This window comes from Macrotis lagotis, chromosome X, assembly GCF_037893015.1.
Source record: "Macrotis lagotis isolate mMagLag1 chromosome X, bilby.v1.9.chrom.fasta, whole genome shotgun sequence".
Classification (NCBI taxonomy): Eukaryota; Metazoa; Chordata; class Mammalia; order Peramelemorphia; family Peramelidae; genus Macrotis; species Macrotis lagotis.
The window spans coordinates 111,082,959-111,104,778 of NC_133666.1; the positions used below are offsets into that span (position 1 = coordinate 111,082,959).

The following is a 21,820-nucleotide window of genomic DNA, read 5'->3' on the forward strand; positions in this document are numbered from 1 at the left end:
ATCCTGTGCTAAGTCACCAGCCATACTTTCCTCCTCCAGAGCCATCTAGGTTCAGTGGCCAGATATGAATCAGGACAACTGGAGATTGTCCTGGATGCCAGGTAATTAGGGTTAAGTGACTTCCTGAAGGTCATACAGCTAGTCAAATGTCAACTGTCTGAGCCCACATTTGAACTCTGGTCCTTCTGACTACAAGACCAGTGATCTATCCATTGCACTACCTAGCTACCTTATTAGGAAGACCTGAGTTCTGATCTTACCCTAGTCATTTACGAGCTAAATGACTCTGGGCTAATCTCTATCCTTTTGTTTTCTTTAGTTTCCACATCTATAAAATGCAGATAATAATAAAACCTACTTTTCAGGGTTGTTATGAGGACTAAATAGAATAATAATTGTAAAGCACTTGGTATCGTATCTGAAACGTGTTCTTCAGTCATTTTAGTTGTGTCCAATTGTTTGTGATCCAATTTGGGGTATTCTTGATAATGATTTACTCTTTCCTTCGCCAACTCATTTTACAGATGAAGAATTGAGGCAAATAGGGTTGTGACTTGTCCAAGGTCACACAGCTAATAAGTATTTGAGGTCACATTTGTACTCAAGAAAATTTGTAGTCTTCCTCACTTTAGACCCAGCACTTCATTCACTAAGCCATGTAGTTGCCCCTGCCACATGTAAGTGCTAGATAAAACATTAGCTCTTCTCTTCTTCCTCTGCTTCTTCCTCCTACCTCCTTAGTTTTTTTAGGTTTTTGCAAGGCAAATGGGGTTAAGTGGCTTGCCCAAGGCCACACAGCTAGGTCATTATTAAGTATCTGAGACCGGATTTGAACCCAGGTACTCCTGACTCCAGGGCCGGTGCTTTATCTACTGTGCCACCTAGGCACCCCTACCTCCTTAGTTTTAACATATGTCCCCTTCCTCTTCACTCACAGAACCATCTCCCTAGTTTAGCTCCTCATAACCTCTTGCTTATTTCTATTGAAGTAACCTAATTGGGCCTCCTCTACCCTCTCCAATTCATCCTCCATTCAACTGTGAAAATGACTTTCCTAAAATGTAGACCTGGCTTATTGACCTCTACAATTTCATACGTACCCTGTTTTTATCCAGGAATTAATTAAAATGCTTTAGTATTTAAAGTCCTAAATAAGCTGACTCCTCCTTACTTTGCCATTTTTTTTTTTTTAATATTTGATGCTCATTTATGAATTCTGTGTCCAACCTCTCTGTCCAGGTCTGGCCTACTTGCTTTTACTTGAACGTGATATTTCTATCTCCATGTCTTTCACTTTGTCCCCATGCTTGAAATGCTTTGCCTCCTCACCTTCATCTTGCTGTCCTTGGCCTTCCTCAACATGAACCAAAATTTTACACTGTTCAGCAAGCCTTTCCCAGGCCCCTCATCTAGGGCTAGAGCCCTCTTCTGAGACTATGTTTGTGTGTGTGTGTGTGTGTGTGTGTGTGTGTACATAATTATTTACATGGTTTCTCTCCCATTTCAGTGTGAGCTTTTTAAGGGAAAGGAGCAATTTTGCTCTTTTGTATTTCTGACACTTTGTCACATGGTCACATATTTGTTGACCAATTGACTATTATAGTAATTAGTTTCTTTGAATTTTTCTTTTCATGTAATTATGTCGATAAGGAACAACCTTAAATCCAAATTTTCTGCTTTTTTTTTAAATATAGAGAGCTCTTGATCTGGGAAACATACTTTTTAAGATGATATTAAAGCCTCTCACCATTTGTACCTCAACTAATCTTAATTCTTTTTGTTTTCAGGAAATGAAATGTCCATTGCTGTCTGTAGAAAGAGGGATAGAGAAAGAAGTAGAAGAGCCTAGTGATATTGAAGAAGGTGGATTGGACCTCACCGTATCACTCAAACCAGTTAGTTTCTACATAACAGATAAAAAAGAAATGCTTCAGCAGTGTTTCTATGTCATAGGAGAGAAGAAATTGCAGAAGATGCTTCCTGATGTTTTAAAGGTGCTGAAATATATATCTATATATATACTTTGTCAGACTCAGAGTAAATAGGCTTTAAAAACCTGTGGTTTTGAAAAAGTAAAAATAAAAAAACCTTAATTTATGTCCTTTTCCAGAAAAAGTTGGGTGGAGAGATACTCTTTTTTCCAGAATTGAGAGATCTTCTCTCACCCCGTTAAGAATTTTTTCCTTTAGTAGAACTCTTGAGAATGGGTAAGATTTAATTTTTCTGAGAAAGGGTTTTTTTAAACAACTGCATTTAGACTTTTTGTTATGAAAATGGTTGTTTGAAGGTGTGAGCCTTAGCTATGTATATATCTCAGACATTGATAAAACCTATAATGTATAAAGTAATTATCTGGAATGTAAATGCTAGCATAAAATAAACCAGAATCATACATGGAAACCAGTGTACCTTCTACCATTTTTTAAGAAATCAGTACTTTAATATAATTAACTGATTGAGGATTAAGATATACACAGATATCATTATTTCCAATTTAGCATGTTTTGGGAAATACTAGCATTTTTACACATCAGTTCTATATTTGTCAAATTTTCCATACATAGAATTTCACATTTATATGGCTGTTTTCTTTGCCAAATTAGTAAAGTAATAAGTCACAGAGTTATATAACTTGAAATAATTGTATTCTAGATATGCTACTCCCTTTGAAAACAACTTTTTTGTGCTTGATCTTTTGCAAAACTCAAAATAATCTATCTCTTCAGTGTTATTACAAAGGTAACTATGAAGTCCTACAGATCTAGCCAGGGAAAGATATTTTATAAATATTGAAATAGTTATTTCAAGGAATTGAGAACTAGAATTATAATTCTTTCAAGTAAAAGAAAGTAGTTATATTTAAAAGAAAAGTAGAAAATTTACCAAAAAAGAAAATAAAATTTTGTTGCTGAGTATAATTAAAATTCGTAGTAAATAATAGTATTAGATTCAGATTTTATAGGCTGTCAGGAGGGATATAACTTTTAACATTTTTTTTTAAACTTATTAACATTTCTTAAAAAAAAATGCCCAGCACTTAGACTAAAAAGTGTAAGTTAATTGTAGCTCTGTAATCCAAGAAAGGTAACTGCCCCCAGGTTTGTAATGATATAATTTGAAATAATATGTAAAAAAAATTTTTTTTATGTTTTTTTTTTTGCAGGTCAAATAGGGTTAAGTGGCTTGCCCAAGGCCACACAGTTAGACAGTTATTAAGTGTCTGAAGCTGGATCTGAACTCAGGTACTCCTGACTCCAGGGCTGGTGCTCTACACTGCACCACCTAGCTGCCCCAGAGCCATTATTATAAAAAGCATTTTATTTACTTTTGAGACCTGGTTTTGAATCAAAATTTGGTCAAGCTATGTTATGTTGAGCACTATGGAGGCTATGTAGTCTACTATCATACTAGATTTGAGTCAGAAAATATGAGCTCACATTTTATCTTAGCTTATTCAATTTTGGGTAAGTCTTTTTCTCCTCTCTGGGTCTCTGTTTTGTCATTTGTAAAATTAGTAGTAGGGAGCTAGATCTCTTAATTTCCTTTTTTTTTTTTTTGAATCCTATAAACTCAAGTTCCATAAACTCTGTTAAGACTTTTTCTTCTGCAAAATGGGATTAGCAGCATTTGTATTGCTTATTTCACAGGAAATTATTTAGTAAGCTAAAGTAATATAGAAATATGAGTTTTTATTTTTTTAATTTTTAAATTTTATTTATTTTAGGCAATGGGGTTAAGTGAGTTGCCCAAGATCACACAGCTAGACAGTTATTAAGTGTCTGAGATCAGATTTGAACCCAGGTCCTCCTAGTCACCTAGCTGCCCCCTATTGTTTTTATTATTAATTATATTATCATCTTATATTGGCAGTAGGGAATCATTTAATCCTGAGTAGGTAAAAGATTTATACTTGAAACATATTAGAGCTAATCTTCACCTCTGAATTTCATTAGTTTACATTTCACTAATTTGGAATTGTCATAATTTTAGTTTATTAGATTCAAAATGAAAAAAGTGGTTGCTGAGCAAATGAACATAAAGGAAATTCTGATTATACCAAAGACCATATACTTTACCATTCACATCATTTTATTTTATTTTTTTAATTTTGCTCATCCTTTTTAAAAAAAAATATTTAAGGCAATGGGGTTAAGTGACTTGCCCAAGGTCACATAGCTAGGTAATTATTAAGTGTCTGAATACAGATTTGAACTCAGGTCCTTCTGACTCCAGAGCTAGTGCTCTGTGTACTGTGCCACCTACCTGCCCCCATTTGCACCATTTTAAAGACATACCTTACTTTGTTTTCAGTTTTAGTTTTATTTAAAACATTTTTTATAATAAAATTTAAATACATCAACAAGCATGAATACTTTAATATGCAAAGAACAGAAAAAATATATATGAAACCCAAGATTTCTGTTATATGGATTTTTAACAAGTGAATATAAAATTTAATTATAGCAGTAAAACTGACCTGCTTTTCTATGCCTTCTTCTGAAATTCCTCTCCTCTCTCCTGTTTATTTTGTTCAATATTTCATTGATGTTTTATTCTTTATTTTTTTTTTTGCATCACTTTTTACTCACCAACTTCCTCTTTTCCTCCCACTACCTTTATAGGTCCTGTATCATTGCACCTATAATCAAGTAAAGCAAGTCAAGACATTGACAATATCTGAAAATCATATTATTTTGTACCCCTGTCCTTCACTTCTCTGATAAGAAGTGGGAAATTTGCTTCATTAATGGCCTTCTGAAATTTGCATTAAATAGAATTCTGAAGTCTTTCCAAGTTTCTTTCCCTTATATCATTGTGGTCTTTGCATGAGTTGTTGTAACTCTGTTCACTTCACTCATTATGAGTTTATATGTTTCCCTAGATTTTTTTGAACACATTTATCATTTGGTGCAATAATAACTTAGTAGAAATTGTATTTGGTAATTTGTTTATCCACAAAAAAATGCTACTAAATATATATATTTGTATCTTTTTCTAAGTACATATATAATATATAAATATATATATATGTGATATTGTATCCTTTTTTTAACTTATAGGTCCTTTCCCTCTCAATATATATTAAAATACTGATGCTATCCTAATGTCTTTGTGTACTTTAAAATAATGAAGATAAAATGATAAAAATTTCTTTCAATATGTTTAAGATTGGCTTTACCCAGAATTACCATGATGTTCTAGAGGAAATGAAGATATTATTTATTTCCTGAAAAAGTATCAGTGTTCATTTACACATGAGAATGAAGCTTAACTTCTTTTTTGGTTGACAGAGTGAATGTTGAAACAAATATCAAATTATGTAAATGCATGAAGAATCTTGTAAGTCTTATCATAGAGGAACTTCTTACTAACACAAATCACAAGCCATTTCTCACTTAGATAAGTCATAGGAATTTCCTTAGTCGTAGACTTTAATAGACTTACGGTCACTCTCCTAGATACTAATTGTCAGCCTTGGAATATGAACCCTAGTCTTTCTGACTTTTAAGTACAAATCTCTGTTCATTATTCCACACTTCCTTTTATCACATGATTTGCCCATTGTACATAGGGTTACTACTTAATTCATTGCAAATCCATTGAATATTGAATTTATCTAAATGCTTACCCTATTTTTCAGTTCTGTTACAATAAATGAAGTTTTATAATTATCTTAAATGTCTTTTTGAGAAGATGTATTTGATTTTCACTGTGTTTTTAGATTTCATAATAAGAAGTTATATAAGCCTCTTCAAGGACTTAAATTTTTAGTCAGTGATTTAGCTAACCAATAATTTATTTTAGTATGATTTTTTAGTATAGTATTTATTTTAGTAGTTTTCAAGAGTATATTGGAAGTTTTAAAATATATTTGTTTGTTGTTTTCCTTAGAACTGTTCAATAGAAGAAATTAAAAAACTCTGCCAGGAACAGTTAGAACTTCTGTCAGAAAAGAAACTCTTGAAAATTCTTGAGGGTAAGACTGCTTTTATATGTGTGTGTGTGTGTGTGTGTGTGTGTGTGTGTGTGTACATATGTATATATATATATATATATATCTTTATTAAATATAACAGTATTACTTAATTTGATATGAAAACACAGACTATTTCATATTCACCTTCTTACCTTTGATTTCAAGATAGGGTAAGTTTTAATATACTTTTCTTCCCCTCCTAGGTTATTATATTGTGTCTTACATAATAAAATATCAGTTGTGGAGAAGACATGCTGAGATTCAGTTTTTTTCTTTCAACTTATATATACATATGAAATAGAATACAATTTATAAGAAATAATGAAAAAATAATTTAACATAGAAATATTCTTTGATTATACTTAACCAAAATGTCTCAGGATAAAACAGTTGTTGAGAAGTTAGAAATTTGACTTTCCTTCATTAGTCTAGTACAACATGGAATAATTATTTAACTTGGAGTGAGAGTAAAGTGAGAGTACCAGGTTCTTGACTCTGCTGCTCACTATCTGTATGCTTCTGGACAAGTCCTTTAATTTCTCTGAGCCTCAAGATGCCCATTTCTAAAATTGCTATTGATACTACTTGCATTGTCCAACTTGGAAGGTTGTGAACAAAGTTCTTTGTAAATTCTGATGAGTTATTTGAATGTGAGTTGCTACGAACTTATTTACTTGTTTCTAGTTACTTATTTACTTGTTTCTAGTTATTTTATAAATTTGAATAATTATATATCCCTTGTATATTTCTATTCAAACTAGAGACCTGGTCGCTTAATTATTGAATCAAAATAATCCTTACCTTTTTTTTTATACTATTACTTATATACCTGCCTAGGTCACATTACCTTCTTTGATTGAACAGTTAATGATATTTTCCATGTTTTATGATACAAGTTTTATTGATTTTGTCTGTAACTGTGAATTCAGTATTGTAAGAAACTCACTGATGGAACTCTCACAATGCAAATTATCAATTGTTCTGCCAATTTTTAGTGTTAGAAAATTTACTGGGGCAAAAAAAAAAGTTGCATTCTGACTTAGAAACCAGTTTTCTCATGGGCTTTCATTTCTAAGGACCATGCCCTTAGTCTTCTTTTTTCTTTCAAAAAAATCCTTGGAAGTATACAGCAGTTTACATGTTAGTTTTATTGGTCAAGGATAAAAGAAATAGATGCTGAATTTCTAGAGATAATAATTTAATCAGGATAAAAATAAGTCTTTTGAAAACTACAATTGTGATCGTATTCAAATATATGTATACACAGGAATTAAGAGCTTGAAAAGAGATAACTGATTTATCAAAAGAAACAGAATATTGGTCTTTTCAGGATAGCTTTAAAATAAATTTCAGAGTCTAGGTGCCCTCAACTCTTTAAAAAAAAGATGTGTTTAAAATAAAGTCATTGGAATTTAGGTGCAAAAATTCATGTAAATTTCATTTACTAAGGTGAGAATGGAATCGACTCTGATACAGAAGAAGAGGCAGATGATGGATCTAAGATGGGATCAGAATCAGTCAGTCAGTGAGTGAAAAAATTCATTTTGAGTTGTTTTTATTTTTTGTATGAGTCTTACCTTTAGTATATAATTGTTGATCTGTAGCATGTAAATGATTAATTAAAATAGTAGAATTTATTGACTTTGAGGTCTAATTCTTATAATTATTAATCCTTGTATGGATAAGGAGCAGTGTCAACTGCTCTGACCACAGTGCTTTCAACTTATCATTTTTAATGAATTGTACTGTTGCTCTTTTTTTCTCTTCCTGTTTTGAAAGAGGGAAGTTTGGTACTGGTATTGGTTGACATTATATAACCTAATTATTACTCAAGTTGTAAATCAAAATTGAAAACGAATGTTCTTTTATGTAAAGTATTTAATTTTCATCTTAAATTCATTTTTAAATGTTTTGAAATTAATAAGTTGATATTTTATATAGGTATAACTTTAAAAAAAAAGCCACCTACTTTGGTCTTAGAAAATTTGCTTCCATAATGTATCATACCAAACTATCTCTTTGAAGTGAGAATTCTTAAATATTCGTCTCATGTGAAATGCATGTTCCCTGTAATGAAATCAGACATATTTAGTATTTCCTTTTTAGAGGTTAGATCTCTTACCTTGATAGCAATCAAGGTAAAAAAACAGATTAAAGGACAAAGCTTAACTATCAAGATTTTAGCTATATAGTCACACTAGAAATTTGAAATTTTTGGAACTGGAATAGAAAGTGGAAAATATCTAATCCCACCCTCTTCATTCAAGGAGGAAACTTCTAGAAAATTCCCTAAAATCCTATAACTATTTAATGGCTGAACCCTGGTTTCTTAACTATTTCATAGTGAAATTTCTGGTACACCAAGATATCTCAGAGATTTCAAATAAAAAAAATAAAACAAAACCCTCAATAATATATAAATTATAATTTATCCTCACAATTAATTTTTATATGGTGAATGAGTTATAAGATGTTCTAAAATGTCAGTGATGAGTAAATAATGTAACGTTTATTGGGTTTAGTATTTATGAGAAACACTGACTGGCAGACAATAAGCTACTATTCATCATATTTATCATTTTTAAGGCCTTAAGTGTCCTATATTTAAAATAGGCATCTTATATAAACCAAAGTATACACAGTTCAAAAGGATTCATACAGAAAACAGGGGCAGAACATTAAAGATTAAAATTGGCCTGTCTGACTTTTTGAAGTCCCTCCCAGTTTTAGATCTGTGATCCTCTGATCATAAGATAAGCCTTTGTGATGAAATCCATAACTATTGAGAAGAAAGTGTGATTGGCATTTGGGTGAGGACTGATAGAGGTTAAAAGCAGAAAGAATAACCTACAATTCTCTGGCCAGAAAGTACATGGGACTTTTAGGAAACAGCTTGAAAACCTTCCATGGAGGAAAGATAGAGTACTGGTAAGGGTTTTCTATTATCTGGACAATTGAGTTTGAGTTCTCGATTTATCAAAAGGAGAGCATCTGAGACATTCTCTACTAGTGTCATTAGCCAACAAAAAAAATCTGAAAAATTTGAGAGGTACTAATTTTCAAGAAAAAAGAAGAGGGCATAATCTTTAAACTAAATGCCTAGTGATCATGACTGAAGAATTCTAGAGCATGTTATTAAAAAAGATGTCTTGAAGACATTTAGAAAAGGAAGTGAAGAGCCAACATCAAGAACAGGTTATGTCAGACTAAATTTATTTCCTTTATTGAATGAATTACTAGACTTGCAGTAGATAGTACCTTTTTTTTTTCAGCAAAGTCTTTGACTATCTCCTGCTGACCTAGTGGAGATTAAAGAGATGTAGAAAGATGTGTTAGAAGATAATGGGTTAGATGATAATACAGGTTATTTGGATTCAGAGCTGATTGATTGACTGCACATGAAGAGTTCATTCATTGCTGGTTTGAAGGCAGTGTTCTAGTGGAGTTCTTGGGCATCTATGCTGTATAGAACATTTTCATCACTGATGTGAATCAAACTGTAAAAGGCATGATTGTCATATTTTCAGATGACCCAAAACTCATAGGGATGGCTAGCAATGCTGAAGGTCATTTAGAATCCCAAAAGATCTCAGTAGTCTAGAGTATTAGGTCATTTATAAAAAAATGAAATTTATTTGGGATAAATGAATTTTTATATGCGTTCAGAAGCATCAACTTTACAAGTACAAGTTTAGGGAACTGTTAGCTGGTACTCTGAATCAAGAGCTGGAAGTTTTACTAGAAAACAGGTTCTTAAGTGAAAGGCACCTAAGAATCCATCTCCTTCTGTCACATTTGCAGATGAACAAACTAAGACCAAGAGAAATTAAGGGACTATCCTCGGAGACATGTTAAACTAAACTAAACTAAAACATCATAATGTCTTTTTCTTTCTGCCTCCAAATTTTAATTTTGTTGCAGGCAACAAATGATTTCACAGGTTCATAAACCATGCATTATCATAGTTTCCTCATTCTCCCTTACCACATATTCAGTTAATTAACAAAGTTTACCATTTCTACTACCAGTATCCTCTCTCCACTCATATAACTACCATTTTAGTTCAGACTGGTTTTATCGCTTGCGTAGACTTGCAGTAGTCTGCAATAATGATGTCTTCCTTCAGCAAAATTCTCCCTTTTTCAGTGCAGCCTATATACTATTGCCTAAAGAGTTATTTGTTGTCTATTAAAGTGTAAGCTAATTATGAGTATTATTTTACTTACTAGCAGCCCCAATTCTAGCATAGTGCCTGGCACATTGTAGGCGCTTTTTAAATATTTGGCTGACTGATTGCACAAGGTCATAAGTGTCAGAACTGAGATTTGAATTCAATTCCTCTGATTCCAAATTTACCCTTTTTTGCTGTACTATATGAAAAATCAGCAGTGTTCTTTAGCTTTCTCAAAAACTGATATAATCTTAGTGTATATAGTGTGTGTATATATATATATATGTATATATATGTGTATATATATATATATATATATATATATATGTAGTGTACTGAATTAGAATAAATTAGATTTCTGCCTGTGTCTCTAACATAGCATCGTAGCCCTATTACTTATAGATACTTTAGATGTCATTTACTCTGGCCTACTCATTTTGTAAATGAGAAAGCAGACCCAAGTGGAGAAATCAATTGCTCAGAGTCATACGAATAATAGATTTCAGAGCCAGAATTTGTAATTCAAAATTCATCATTCTAAGTTTATTACTTTTTCCATGATATCATTCTACCCCTATAAATAATGGATTCAGTTCCAGGCACTATCTTTTAGTAAGGATATTCATTAGCTAGTGAAGAGGGCATTGAGGCTTGAAAATGGCCTAGAATTCATGGTATTCTAGTATTTGATTTGTTTGCTCCAAGAGTAGGAGTAATAAGTTGGAATTTTCAGAGATGTAGATTAGTAGACTAAATACAAGGAAAATTTTTCTAACAGAGTACTCCAAAAGTAAAATGGACAACTCAGAAGGTTTGGGGAGTTTTTCAGGTTATGCCTGGATGATTAATTTAAAGTCCTTCATAACCTGTCCTTTCCTACCTTTCCAATCTTTTCTACCCTACTGCCTTCTAACTTCCCTGAACTCTGAAATCTAGTGACAGCAAACTTATTGTTGTTCAGTCATTTCAGTACTGTCCAGCTCTTTGTGATCCTGAATGGACTCCTTTTGACAGTGTTACTGGAGTGGTTTGCCATTTCCTTCTCCACCTCATTTTATAAATTGAAACTAGCAGGATTAAATGACTTACCCAGAGTTAAGTGAATGAATAGTAAGTGTCTGAGGTTGAATGTGAACTCAGGAAGCTGTCTTCCTGACTCCATGCATATCACTCTATCTGCTGTACCACTACTTACCCTTGCCAAACCATTTCCTGGTAACTTGGTGGGGGGTGGGGGTGGGGGGGAGGAGAAAGATTAAAATTTTCCATGCAGTATTTATGCACTTATAATAAAGCTCTAGACAGACAATAATAGTACAGTATGAACTCTAGATATACCAGAGATAAATTTTGCTTTAAAAACCATTGTGTTCCCATTGGGCAGAATGTTAGACTTAGTGGCCAGAAGTAATCTTGCTCAACAGAAGCCAAGACTTTTAATAAATAATGCAAAAGTTAATGATGAGGAAAAATCACTTTTCTTGAGTCTAAATAGTAATGAAGGTCAACACTTTTTCCAGAAAACCAAAATTGGGTATCAAGTAATAAACATAATAATAAATAAAAAAATTCTTTCCTTCTCTATCAGATTAATTTAAATAACCAAAATTCAAATGCAAATAAAGCAATTAGTACTACTAGGAGACTCTCAGAAGTTATCAAGGACATATATTTATAAAAATTCTAAAAAAAAAACCAAACCAATCTTTTAAATCATAATTAATTAGAACTTCATAAAAGTAATTCCTGATTGTCTTAATGGTGGGAGATTCAGTCTAACATTTAATCAACTTTTATATCAACAGAATTGTGATGTATATTATGGTATTAGATATTAAGTATGTAATTTATTTCCAACCTTTTACAGTATGAGAGCCCTTTTTAACATCAAAAAGAATTTCACACTCTATTAAATTAGAATTTGAGAGAATACACATTGATAATTTTGATTTTAATAATTCCTGTTAAGTGAATTTGTATTGTATTAATTATAATAACATTTTTACATTCATTTGTGAAATAATTATGTTTGGAAAATAATTAATTTACAGAAAGAAGTTATGTTTCATTAGAAACTATTCTATCTCATGTTGCATATATTGTTGTAAGATCCTCTAATGCAAAGGTATCAAACATGCAACCTGCAATATTCATGAGGGTGGTATGCAGATTACTAGATAATTGGGAAATATTTAATAAAATGAATAAAAAATTTTGAGATATATTGAATGTGAACCACAGGGATCTTTATGATTAGTCACCTTTCTGTTTGAATTTGATGCTACTGTTCTAGTAGCTGGATGGTTTTGTTTTGTCTGTTGCAGAGGTTAGGCATTTAATAAATGTTTATTGGAACTAAGGTATAACAGAATGATTCTGATTTCATACACATGATTCTATTAAATAAGGATTAATAGGGATATTACATAGCAAAGTAGCAGTCATCATTTTCTTATTATTCATTTCTAAATAGCATTGAATTTTTTCCTGAATTTTTTTTAACCTTTAAAATATGTAACATGTAGATGCAAGGGATTAAATTTGCTATTTTCTGGATTAGGTAATTAAAAATAAATTTATAGGTAAGTAAATACCTATGTGGGCTGCTTTATATCTTTTAAACTCAGCTTCAAACATGGTTTATCTTTGTTTCTCATGTGAAAATTAGCTGTTGAATTTGCTTAATATGAAAAAAAGTAAGTAGATTTTAAAAGGAACAAAATATGTCAATACAATTTTGAATAAGACCTCAAAATAGGGACCCTCAGCATGACTAGTATATTTTTACTTGCATATTTATACTGTTATTACCTACCATTGGTAAATGTAGGAAGAAAGGGGTATAAGTGGTATTAGCTGGTCAAATTTTGATGACTAGCCATGGTTAAAGATGTTAAAATATTTTTTTTTCAAATGTTAGGGACATCAGAGAAATTTTTGGGGCTGTGGCAATAGACTGAGAGATGCTACAAGTCCATATATTTTTATCTCTCATTTATAGAAATTCTTCATCATTAATTTTTCCTGACATGCTAATTTTATCTTTAAAATAATCTCTGTTGAATATTTTCTGCAGATAAAACTCTAATTTCTGATATGAATTCATTCCTGTGTCTTGGAGCTTTATTTTTCTTTTGAGGTATTTTATTGTTCTAAAATCTCCTTAGAAGGGGAAGAGGAGGTTTGTTTTATATTAGTTCACTTTCCTTTCTTTTATAATATTTACCAATAGTACTTTGTTTTCACTCATTTTCTCTTTAATATTTAAGATCATTTCTGTTAATATATCTTTGTGGTAGACCTTTAAGAATTTTTTTCTTCTCTTGATATCTGCAGTTTTGATCTTTTTCTTGCATTTCCTGTCACATTCTCACCCCTCTTATTGTTCATGTTTGGTTACTATTTCAACTTTTGTACATTTTTTGATAAAGTCTTTAGATCTCATTACATGGTCAGTTTTTATAAAGTAACCATGTTAAGCTAAGAAGTATATAAATTCTTTTTTAATCTTGTTTTAAGTATTTGAGATCTGTCATCTCTAATTTTTAAAAGTTCTGCTCAAGACCTTAACTTTTTTTTTTAATGTATCTTTTAGATTTGTCTGACTCTGAAGGGGGGCCTACATTAAGTTTCCTTATCATTGGGCTTCATTATGTATGGGATAAAAATTCACTTAAAATGTAGAGACTCCTCTGAGCAAAAAGGAAAGTTTATTTTGGCTTTTCTCGAGAAAAGGGCATACTCCAAGTCTCACAAAGGTAGGGAAGATGAAAGAGCTGCCCCGAGGTGACAGTCAAGCAAGATTATTTAGCCTAGCACAATTACCCCCTCTCTTCCAACCTGATTGTTTAAGGTTTTCAGAGTTACAAACTTTACATGAAAAATCTACCCAGTAACAAAGAGAAGAGTAAAAGGTTTTCATAAATATTTCCTCACCATCCAGATGGCAAGGGTGTCAGAAGATTTCTAATGACCTTCTGTTAAATGAATTAATGTCTGAGTATGCAAGGTTTTCTAAGGAACTCTATTATCTCTTCAGTTTAGTACTTATCAAACAAGAGAAGGCAAGCTACTGTTCTCACAGTCTGTTATCAAATAGGTGACTAAGACTGCACGGTCTCTTCTCTGGAAGTATTCCACTATTTCCTTCCCTAACAGAATAGATGCAACGTCTTTCTGGAAATAGTCCACTGTTACACTCCCTAGCAGAACTGGGAGGGTATCTGACTGGGAATGCAAGGCCTCTCTCCTTCTTCTAAGAATAGTCTAAGGGTAATAGTCTGTTTTTGTTTTAATGATTTTTAACCCTGAGAGGACTTCGCTAGAAATGTTGAATCTTAAGAGGGAATATTCCACTCAATTAAGTTCCCTCATTATTATGGAGTATAGTTTTACTATATATTACTTCCTCCAATTTGACTTTTTATAATCATTTAGAAGCTATTGTATCATTTGCATAATATTAAAGATTGATTATTTATGGTGCCTTTAAGTATATTGTAGCTTATTGTTCTGCTAATTAATCTTCTTATTTTGTTTATCAGAGTGATTGCTCACTCTGATTTTTTTTTGTTTCACTTTGCAAGGCAAAGCGATTTGCCCAAGGTCACATAGCTAGGTAATTATTAATTGTCTGAGGTCAGATTTGAACTCAGGTCCTCCTGACTCCAGGGTTGGTGTTCTGTCCACTGTGCCACCTAGCTGCCCCCTGATTTGTTTTCAATTCAGCTGAAACATAATAGATTTTTCTCCAGCCCCTCATTTTAATTCTTTGTTGATCTTGTTTCATATGTGTTTTTGTAATCAATATTTTTTTGGATTCTGTTTTCTTATCCATTCTGTCTTCTTCCATTTTATGAATTCACCCCATTCTTATTCACAGATATGAGCCTTATATATTACCATCCATCTTCCACTCTTGTACTTTTTTCTTTCTTTTGTTCTATCTGCCTCTTCAGAGAAGGTGGTAGAAGAGAGTAAGTTTACCTGAGACAGTCCTGTATAAGTGAAACAACTTGTTTCATCTCTGTTGTAGTTCTCTTGCCCTTTTCCTGCCCCTTATCTCAAGTTTTTATTCTTTCTTCCATTCTTTTTCATCCTCCTATTCTTTCCTCTAGCATTTAAGTTTTTTTTTTTTTTTTTTTGCTTATGCGTATTCTTTTAACTGTACTGGATTCCCTCTTTGTTCCTTCTTTGTCCTTGTCCCCTTCCCCTTTTTTTTCAAGTTTTATTTATTTCTGCAGAGAAAAATTTCTGTCTAAATATTGTTTTCAATTTTCTTTTATCTGATTTAAATGAAAATTTGGTTCATTGGATGCTTGTTCCCCTACCCCTTCCTCTATGATTATATACTTATCACCTCATGTACCTCTAAAATGCAGTCGTGATTTTCCTTTCCCTTCTTCCACTTTTCTTCCTCGTTAGAGTCTTCTATCTCTTTTATTTTGATTTTCTCCTAATACCATTAAAACAATAAAACCACCCATAGACCCTCTGTCTTTTTAACCTATTTTACGACCTTTAAAGATATTAGAGTTATAAGAAAACATTTATTTATTATTCTCCTATTAATATATAATGAATTCTTCCTCACATATTTCTTTTCAATTAAATAAACATGTACCTTTCTTTGGTTCTTTTAGAACTTGTAATTCTATTTCTACTAAAGACCTACAGTTTTCCTTTCCACATCATAGTAGTTAGGGATGTGCTGCCTCCCACAATCTAGAAAATCTGAGTAAAATTTTTTGGCCTTACCTTTGTACCAGAGAAGTCTGAATTTTTTTTTCTGTCTGTTTTTTTTTTTTTGGCAAGGCAATGGGGTTAAGTGACTTGCCTAAGGTCACACAGCTAGGTAATTATTAAGTGTCTTGAACTCAGGTCCTCTTGACTCCAGGGCCAATGCTCTGTCTACTGCACCATCTAGCTGCCCCTTTTCATTTTGTTTTATGGGGTGTTTGCAGTGTCTTCATATAAAGTTTGGATTTAAGTATTTGATTATAGACTCTGTGTTGTCTAGTGGTCTTTGCATGTGATTTTCAGCTTCTGCAAAAGTCACTCCAAATTCCCATTTAATTTCTTATACTGACCTGTGATGTATTGAGACACTGTGATGGTCAAAGTTCTGGCAGATCGGTGGTATAGTGGATAGAGCATTGGGCTTGGAGTTAGGAAAGCATGAGTTCAAATCTGATCTCAGACAATTTACTACTTTTATGACCTCGGTTAAGTGACTGTTTACCCAAGTTTCCTCAACTTTAAAATGGAAATAATTATAGAACCTTTCTCTCAAGGTTGTTGAAGATCAAAAGATCTAATATCTGTACAGTGTTTATAGTGCCAGGCCCATAATAGGTCCCTCTCTCCCTTTTATAAACATTTTGTTTGCAAACATTTATTTCTCACTTTTTGAAAGATACTATTCTAAGTTTTCACTTTAGAGTAGTAGCTTCAGAGTCTTATGTGATCCTCCTTATGGCTCCTTAGTACTTCAACTTTTTCTTTCCGGCTGCTTGTAATATTTTTCCTTTGGCCTGAAAACTGGTTTTTGACTATGACATTCCTGGGAGTTTTTGTATGGAGGCTTCTTTTTTAAGGTTAACTAGTTAACTTTGCTTTCTGGTTCTAATAGTTACAGGCAATTTTCATTAATTTTTTTGAAATATGTTATACAGACAAAAAATTAGAATCCTTTTCAAACAGTCTAATAATTCTTAGATTGTCTCTTCTTGACCTGTTTCCCAGGCGAGCCTTTTTTTTTTTTAGTTTTTGCAAGGCAATGGGGTTAAGTGACTTGCCCAAGGCCACACAGCTAGGTCAGGTCAGTTTTTGATGATATTTCTTAGATTTTACATTTTTCCTAAACTTTTTGTTTTGTTTTAATATTTCTTATTGTCTTATTGAGTCATTTTCTTTCTGACCCAGATGAATTTTCAGGTCATTCATTTTTGAGTATAAAGTTTTTATAGTCTAATCTAAGATGTTGATTTTCCTTGTCATTCTTTCCTCCCTAGTTTTTCCATTCTGTATCTCTTGTTTCATTTCTTCCAGGTATTCCTGCAGTCCCTGTGGCCAGGACATTTTTTTCTCCGAGGCTTTACCTGGACTTCTTGTGGGGTCGCTATCCTCTTCGGGTTTTAGCCCCTGGGCAGCTCTCAAACCAAGGTATTTCCTCATGGTTTTTAGAGTTTTCCTTGGTTGCTTGTTTCATCCACCCATTGTCTAGGATATGGGGATTGGGGGGAAGCTACTTTTGAGTCACACTCTGGACTTAGTAGTGTGGACAGGGTCTTCCTGGTCCTGAACCTAGAAGGAACCAAACTAATTCCTTCCTTCAAGGAATTTCTGAGGCTTTTCTGGTGTTGGACACTGCCTGAGGAATCCATCTTGTCCCAAGTCTCCAGAACCCTTCCAGGCTGAAAGCTCTGCCTATCATCTTTTCCTTGAATTACTGAGCTCATTCTAATGACCATCTCAGTTTTCAGGGCTTTTCAGGGCTTATTAGGGCTTGATTTTTCCCAGGGTCTCTGTCTGGCAGCTTGGTTCAGACCACTAGTGCCAAGTTTAACTATGTCTGGAACACCTTGATGCTCTTCTTTGCTTGGACTTGGGCTCTTAAGTTCTTTTTGGCTCAAATGGAGTACTGGGATGGACCTACTCAGGATGTCTGAAGTTGGAATGGATCTGGTATCCTCTGCATGTCTCCATCTTCCCACCCTTGATTTCTTCTCTGTTGGCATATAAACACTTAAACATTTAACTTCTTCCAGTTGCTCAAGTGTTTTACTCTTTTTAGTTTCTCTTGTTTCTGTATTTGCATTTCAAAGATTCTATCCAGCTCAGGTCTTTTCTTTAGAAATACTTGAAAGTCCTCTGTTCTTGAAAGGATTATTTCTTACCCTGTAGGATCAAGTTTTATAGGGTAAGTTTTCTTGGAATACACCTTTGTCTTTTGTCATTTGAAATGTTGTATTACAAGATTTTTCTTTCCTTTAAATTGGTAGTTGCCAGATACTATGTTACCCTAATTTTGTATTTTGTTCTTTTATACTTGTAATTCTTTCTATATACTTGTAACATTGTTTTTCTGTTACTTAGAAGTTATGAATTTTGACTGACATTTCTGAGAATTTTCATGTGGAGTTTCTTTCAGAAAGTGACTTTCTATTTTCATTTTGGCCTTCTAGTAAATTTGGGCCATTCATTTTGATTACTTGAAATAAAAAATTTCTTGAAATATTTAACCTTTTTTTGGTTGTTGTTCCTTATTTCCAGGTAGTTTGCTGATCCTTAAATTATTTTCACTTGACCTCTTCTCCAGTTCAGTTATGTTTAATAGTGGATAACTTGCATGCTTTTCAATTTATTTTAGTATTTTAACTTTGTTCTAATGTTTCTTTTTATTTTGTTTTTTGGGTTTTTTGTTTTTTTTGGCAGGACAATGGGGTTAAGTGACTTGCCTAAGGTCACATAGCTAGGTAATTATTAGGTGTCTGAGGCCATATTTGAACTCATGCCCTCCTGACTCCAGGACGGGGGCTCTGTCCACTGAACCATCTAGCTGCCTCTATGCTAATGTTTCTTAATATTTCCTATTACCATTGAACTCTTTGCTTCTGTTTCTCAAAAAATATGTGGGTGAGTTTTTGTATTCTTCATTCTAAGCTATTCTTCCATTTTACTCTTATCCAAGGCCTCCCAGGCTGGAGGACACTCAGCTTGGGTGGATTCTGGCATGAGGTCAGGCTGTGCCACTTCATCTCTCTGGGCCTGTCTCAGTTTCTTCAGTTGTCCCATGAGTGGCTGGACTCCCCCTCTCAGACTCCCTTTCCAAATGCTCAAGTGGATTCTCTGAATCTCTGATCTTCTCAAGTGTGTTCTTGAGGGTTAGAAAATGGTTGCATCCACAAGAACCCTGTGAGGCTGGCATGACTGGACCCATTTTACAGAGCAGGAAACTGAGGCCCAGTCAAGTCCATTAGTTGTGCAAGGTCACCCAGCTACTGCATGTCAGAGGCAGAACTTGAACCCAAATACTTGGAAGTAATTTTTTTTTTTTTTATTTTTAAGGAATTTTATAATACTCTTTTCTAGGTCTCTTCTTTTACTTTTGTCTGCTCACAACTTCAACTTGGAGTTTCTTGATTGGAATTTTGTAGTAGTTTATTCTCTGCTTCTTCCTTTTACTCTTGGATGGGAAAAAATAGTCCTCATTTGGTTCAGTTCCTTCTTTAGTATTACTGCTGCTGCTCCTCTGGAATTGGTGATTGGGACTAATCCTTAACTTCTGTGCAATTGAGTGTTTCTTCTTCCTATATTGGTGACCCAATATAGGTGTTGGCTTTTCTATCTCTCCTTTTAGCATAGCTCCAATGTACAGTTGCTTTTGTTTGCTACCATGGTCCTCACAAGTTCCAAGTGACTGATGGTGATAGCACTATCTTAGGCCTTGTTCGTGGTCCCTGGCATGTGACTTGCTCTGGTGCATTTTTTTTTCTTTTTTTGTCCCTGAAGTTTTATCCTTAGTCTTGTAGAATGTTATTCTTCTTAATAAGTCTTTATCGTTTGCTTTTTGGAATAAAGTATTCTAAAATTTTCTCTCCTTTATAGTAGTAGATTCCAGATATTGATTTGACTGCTTATGCTATTTTTCACTTTTACTTAAACATTCTGGATTTTATTTATGACATTTCTGAGAGTCTTCTTTCAGTAGATTCTTTCTTTTTATACCCACTTCTGGTTCTATCTGAATTCTTGAATGCCATCATTTTTTGATTGTTTTTCGGGAAGCACTGATTCTTAAAATGAGAATAATAGTTAAATTTTTATAGAACTTTAAGGTTTGCAAAGCATCATAATCTCATTTGATTTAATTTGCACAGCAACTCTATGAGGTGTAGATATTATTCCTCGAGTAAGAATGGCAGGATTGAATTCAAGACTGTACTACTATACAATACAACCTTATTTCTGTTTTTTTTTCTTTTCAAAACACTGTCTCATTGAGTCATTTAATTCTCTTTTTTTTCATCCTAATTTTCAGGGGTTCTTGTGCTTATATCATGTTTTCAGTTTTCCCTTCTTTTTTTAAATTTTTAAAAAAATTTTTAGGTTTTTGCAAGGCAAATGGGGTTAAGTGGCTTGCCCAAGGCCACACAGCTAGGTAATTATTAAGTGTCTGAGACCGGATTTGAACCCAGGTACTCTTGACTCCAAGGCCAGTGCTTTATTTACTATGCCACCTAGCTGCCCCTCAGTTTTCCCTTCTAAGCTATTTAATCTTTCGACTTTTTCTTCCATTCTCCTATTTCACTTTATCTTCTTTTCATACCTTCAAAGCTTTCTGGTCTTTGTAACCAACATGCCCCGCCCTAAAATTTTGCTTGAATTGTTTTCAGGACCCCTTTTGACCAATAGGGTGGGTGGGTATTTTTCCAAGGCAATGGAGTTAAGTGACTTGCCCAAGGTCATATGTCTAAGTAAGTATTAAGTGTCTAACTCCAGGCCCAGTGCTCTATCCTCTGGGTCACCTAGCTGCCCCTCCAATAATATTTCTTTGTAGTATGCCATCTTTTGTTTAGTCATATTTATAGCTTCATTTCCTGATTTGGAATTTGTATCATAGACAAGCTTTTCTTCTTATTTCCTCTCTTTCTCCTTCTGGCTTCTTCTGTCTTCTACCTTCTGGGCTTAGAATTTTGGTAGTCTTCGTTGTCCCTGCTAAAATTTTGTAGTTGGTTATCCCTTTGAGATTTGAAAATTAGAGATATCTTAAACCCAAAGAGTATTGTTCGCTCTCTCCTGGGATTATTTTTTGACCTTTCTCTGCCTTCTGAGACCTCTCTGGCCATCTTTGATTTTTTTTTTCCTTTTGTTTTTTGTGGGGCAATGGGGTAAAGTGACTTGCCTAAGGTCACACAGCTAGTACGTATCAAGTATCTGAGCCCTGGATTTGAACTCAAGTCCTTCTGATTCCAAGGCAGGTGCTCTATGCACTGTGCTACTTAGCTGTCCCCTATCGCCTTTGATTTTCTGCCCTTTCTGTTTTTGTTTTTTTTTTCAGTTGGGTGCTGCTGGGAGTTTCTAGCCTGCTTACCTGCATTTGTGCTGACTCTTTTGGCAAGACTCTTTTTCTGGAGGCTGTAGCTTTTGGTTAGTCAGTCATTAAACATTTATTAAGGCCTACTATATACCTGATAAAGAAGACACTCATGAGGTGATCAGAAGAAATAATACAAGGATGCTCTCAAGGGCTTTCTGGAGAGCTTTGGAATTGGTTGTTGTGACATGGGAGATGCTGGCAAAGGACTGCCCAGCATGGCGTACCCATCTCAAAAAAGGTGCTGTGTTCTGTGAGCAAAGAATTTCAGTAACCAAAAGAAACATGAGATGCACAAATTTAGAGATATTTTTACCCAAATGTTCATATGGACTATTTGTGCCTGACCTGTGGAAGAACCTTTTGAACTCATAGTAGTTTGATAAGCCATAGTAAGATACAGTTTAGCATAGTGATGTCATTTTGATCCTTTTTAAGAACAAAGGACAACCAACCAACAATATACCAGATACTGATGCAAGTGCTAAGAGTAAAAGAAAGATAAAATATAATCCATATTCTTGGCTCACAATGCAATGGGAGAGACAATGTATAAATTATTTACAGACAAGCT

At 33.5% G+C, this 21,820-nt stretch overlaps 1 protein-coding gene across 3 annotated transcripts in view; it reads left to right on the top strand.

Annotated features, from left to right (window-relative positions):
* The window catches only part of PLAA (phospholipase A2 activating protein), a 112,196-nt gene that overhangs the window by 47,518 nt on the left and 42,858 nt on the right, over positions 1-21,820 (top strand). For 2 of the 3 annotated variants that reach the window (XM_074200237.1, XM_074200239.1), the window contains exons 15-18: positions 1,788-1,994; positions 5,893-5,977; positions 7,427-7,502; positions 17,199-17,312. In XM_074200237.1, the coding sequence (XP_074056338.1) occupies positions 1,788-1,994; positions 5,893-5,977; positions 7,427-7,502; positions 17,199-17,312 (482 nt within the window). The remainder of the gene's footprint in view (positions 1-1,787; positions 1,995-5,892; positions 5,978-7,426; positions 7,503-17,198; positions 17,313-21,820) is intronic. The other variant, XM_074200238.1, reaches the window with a different exon arrangement.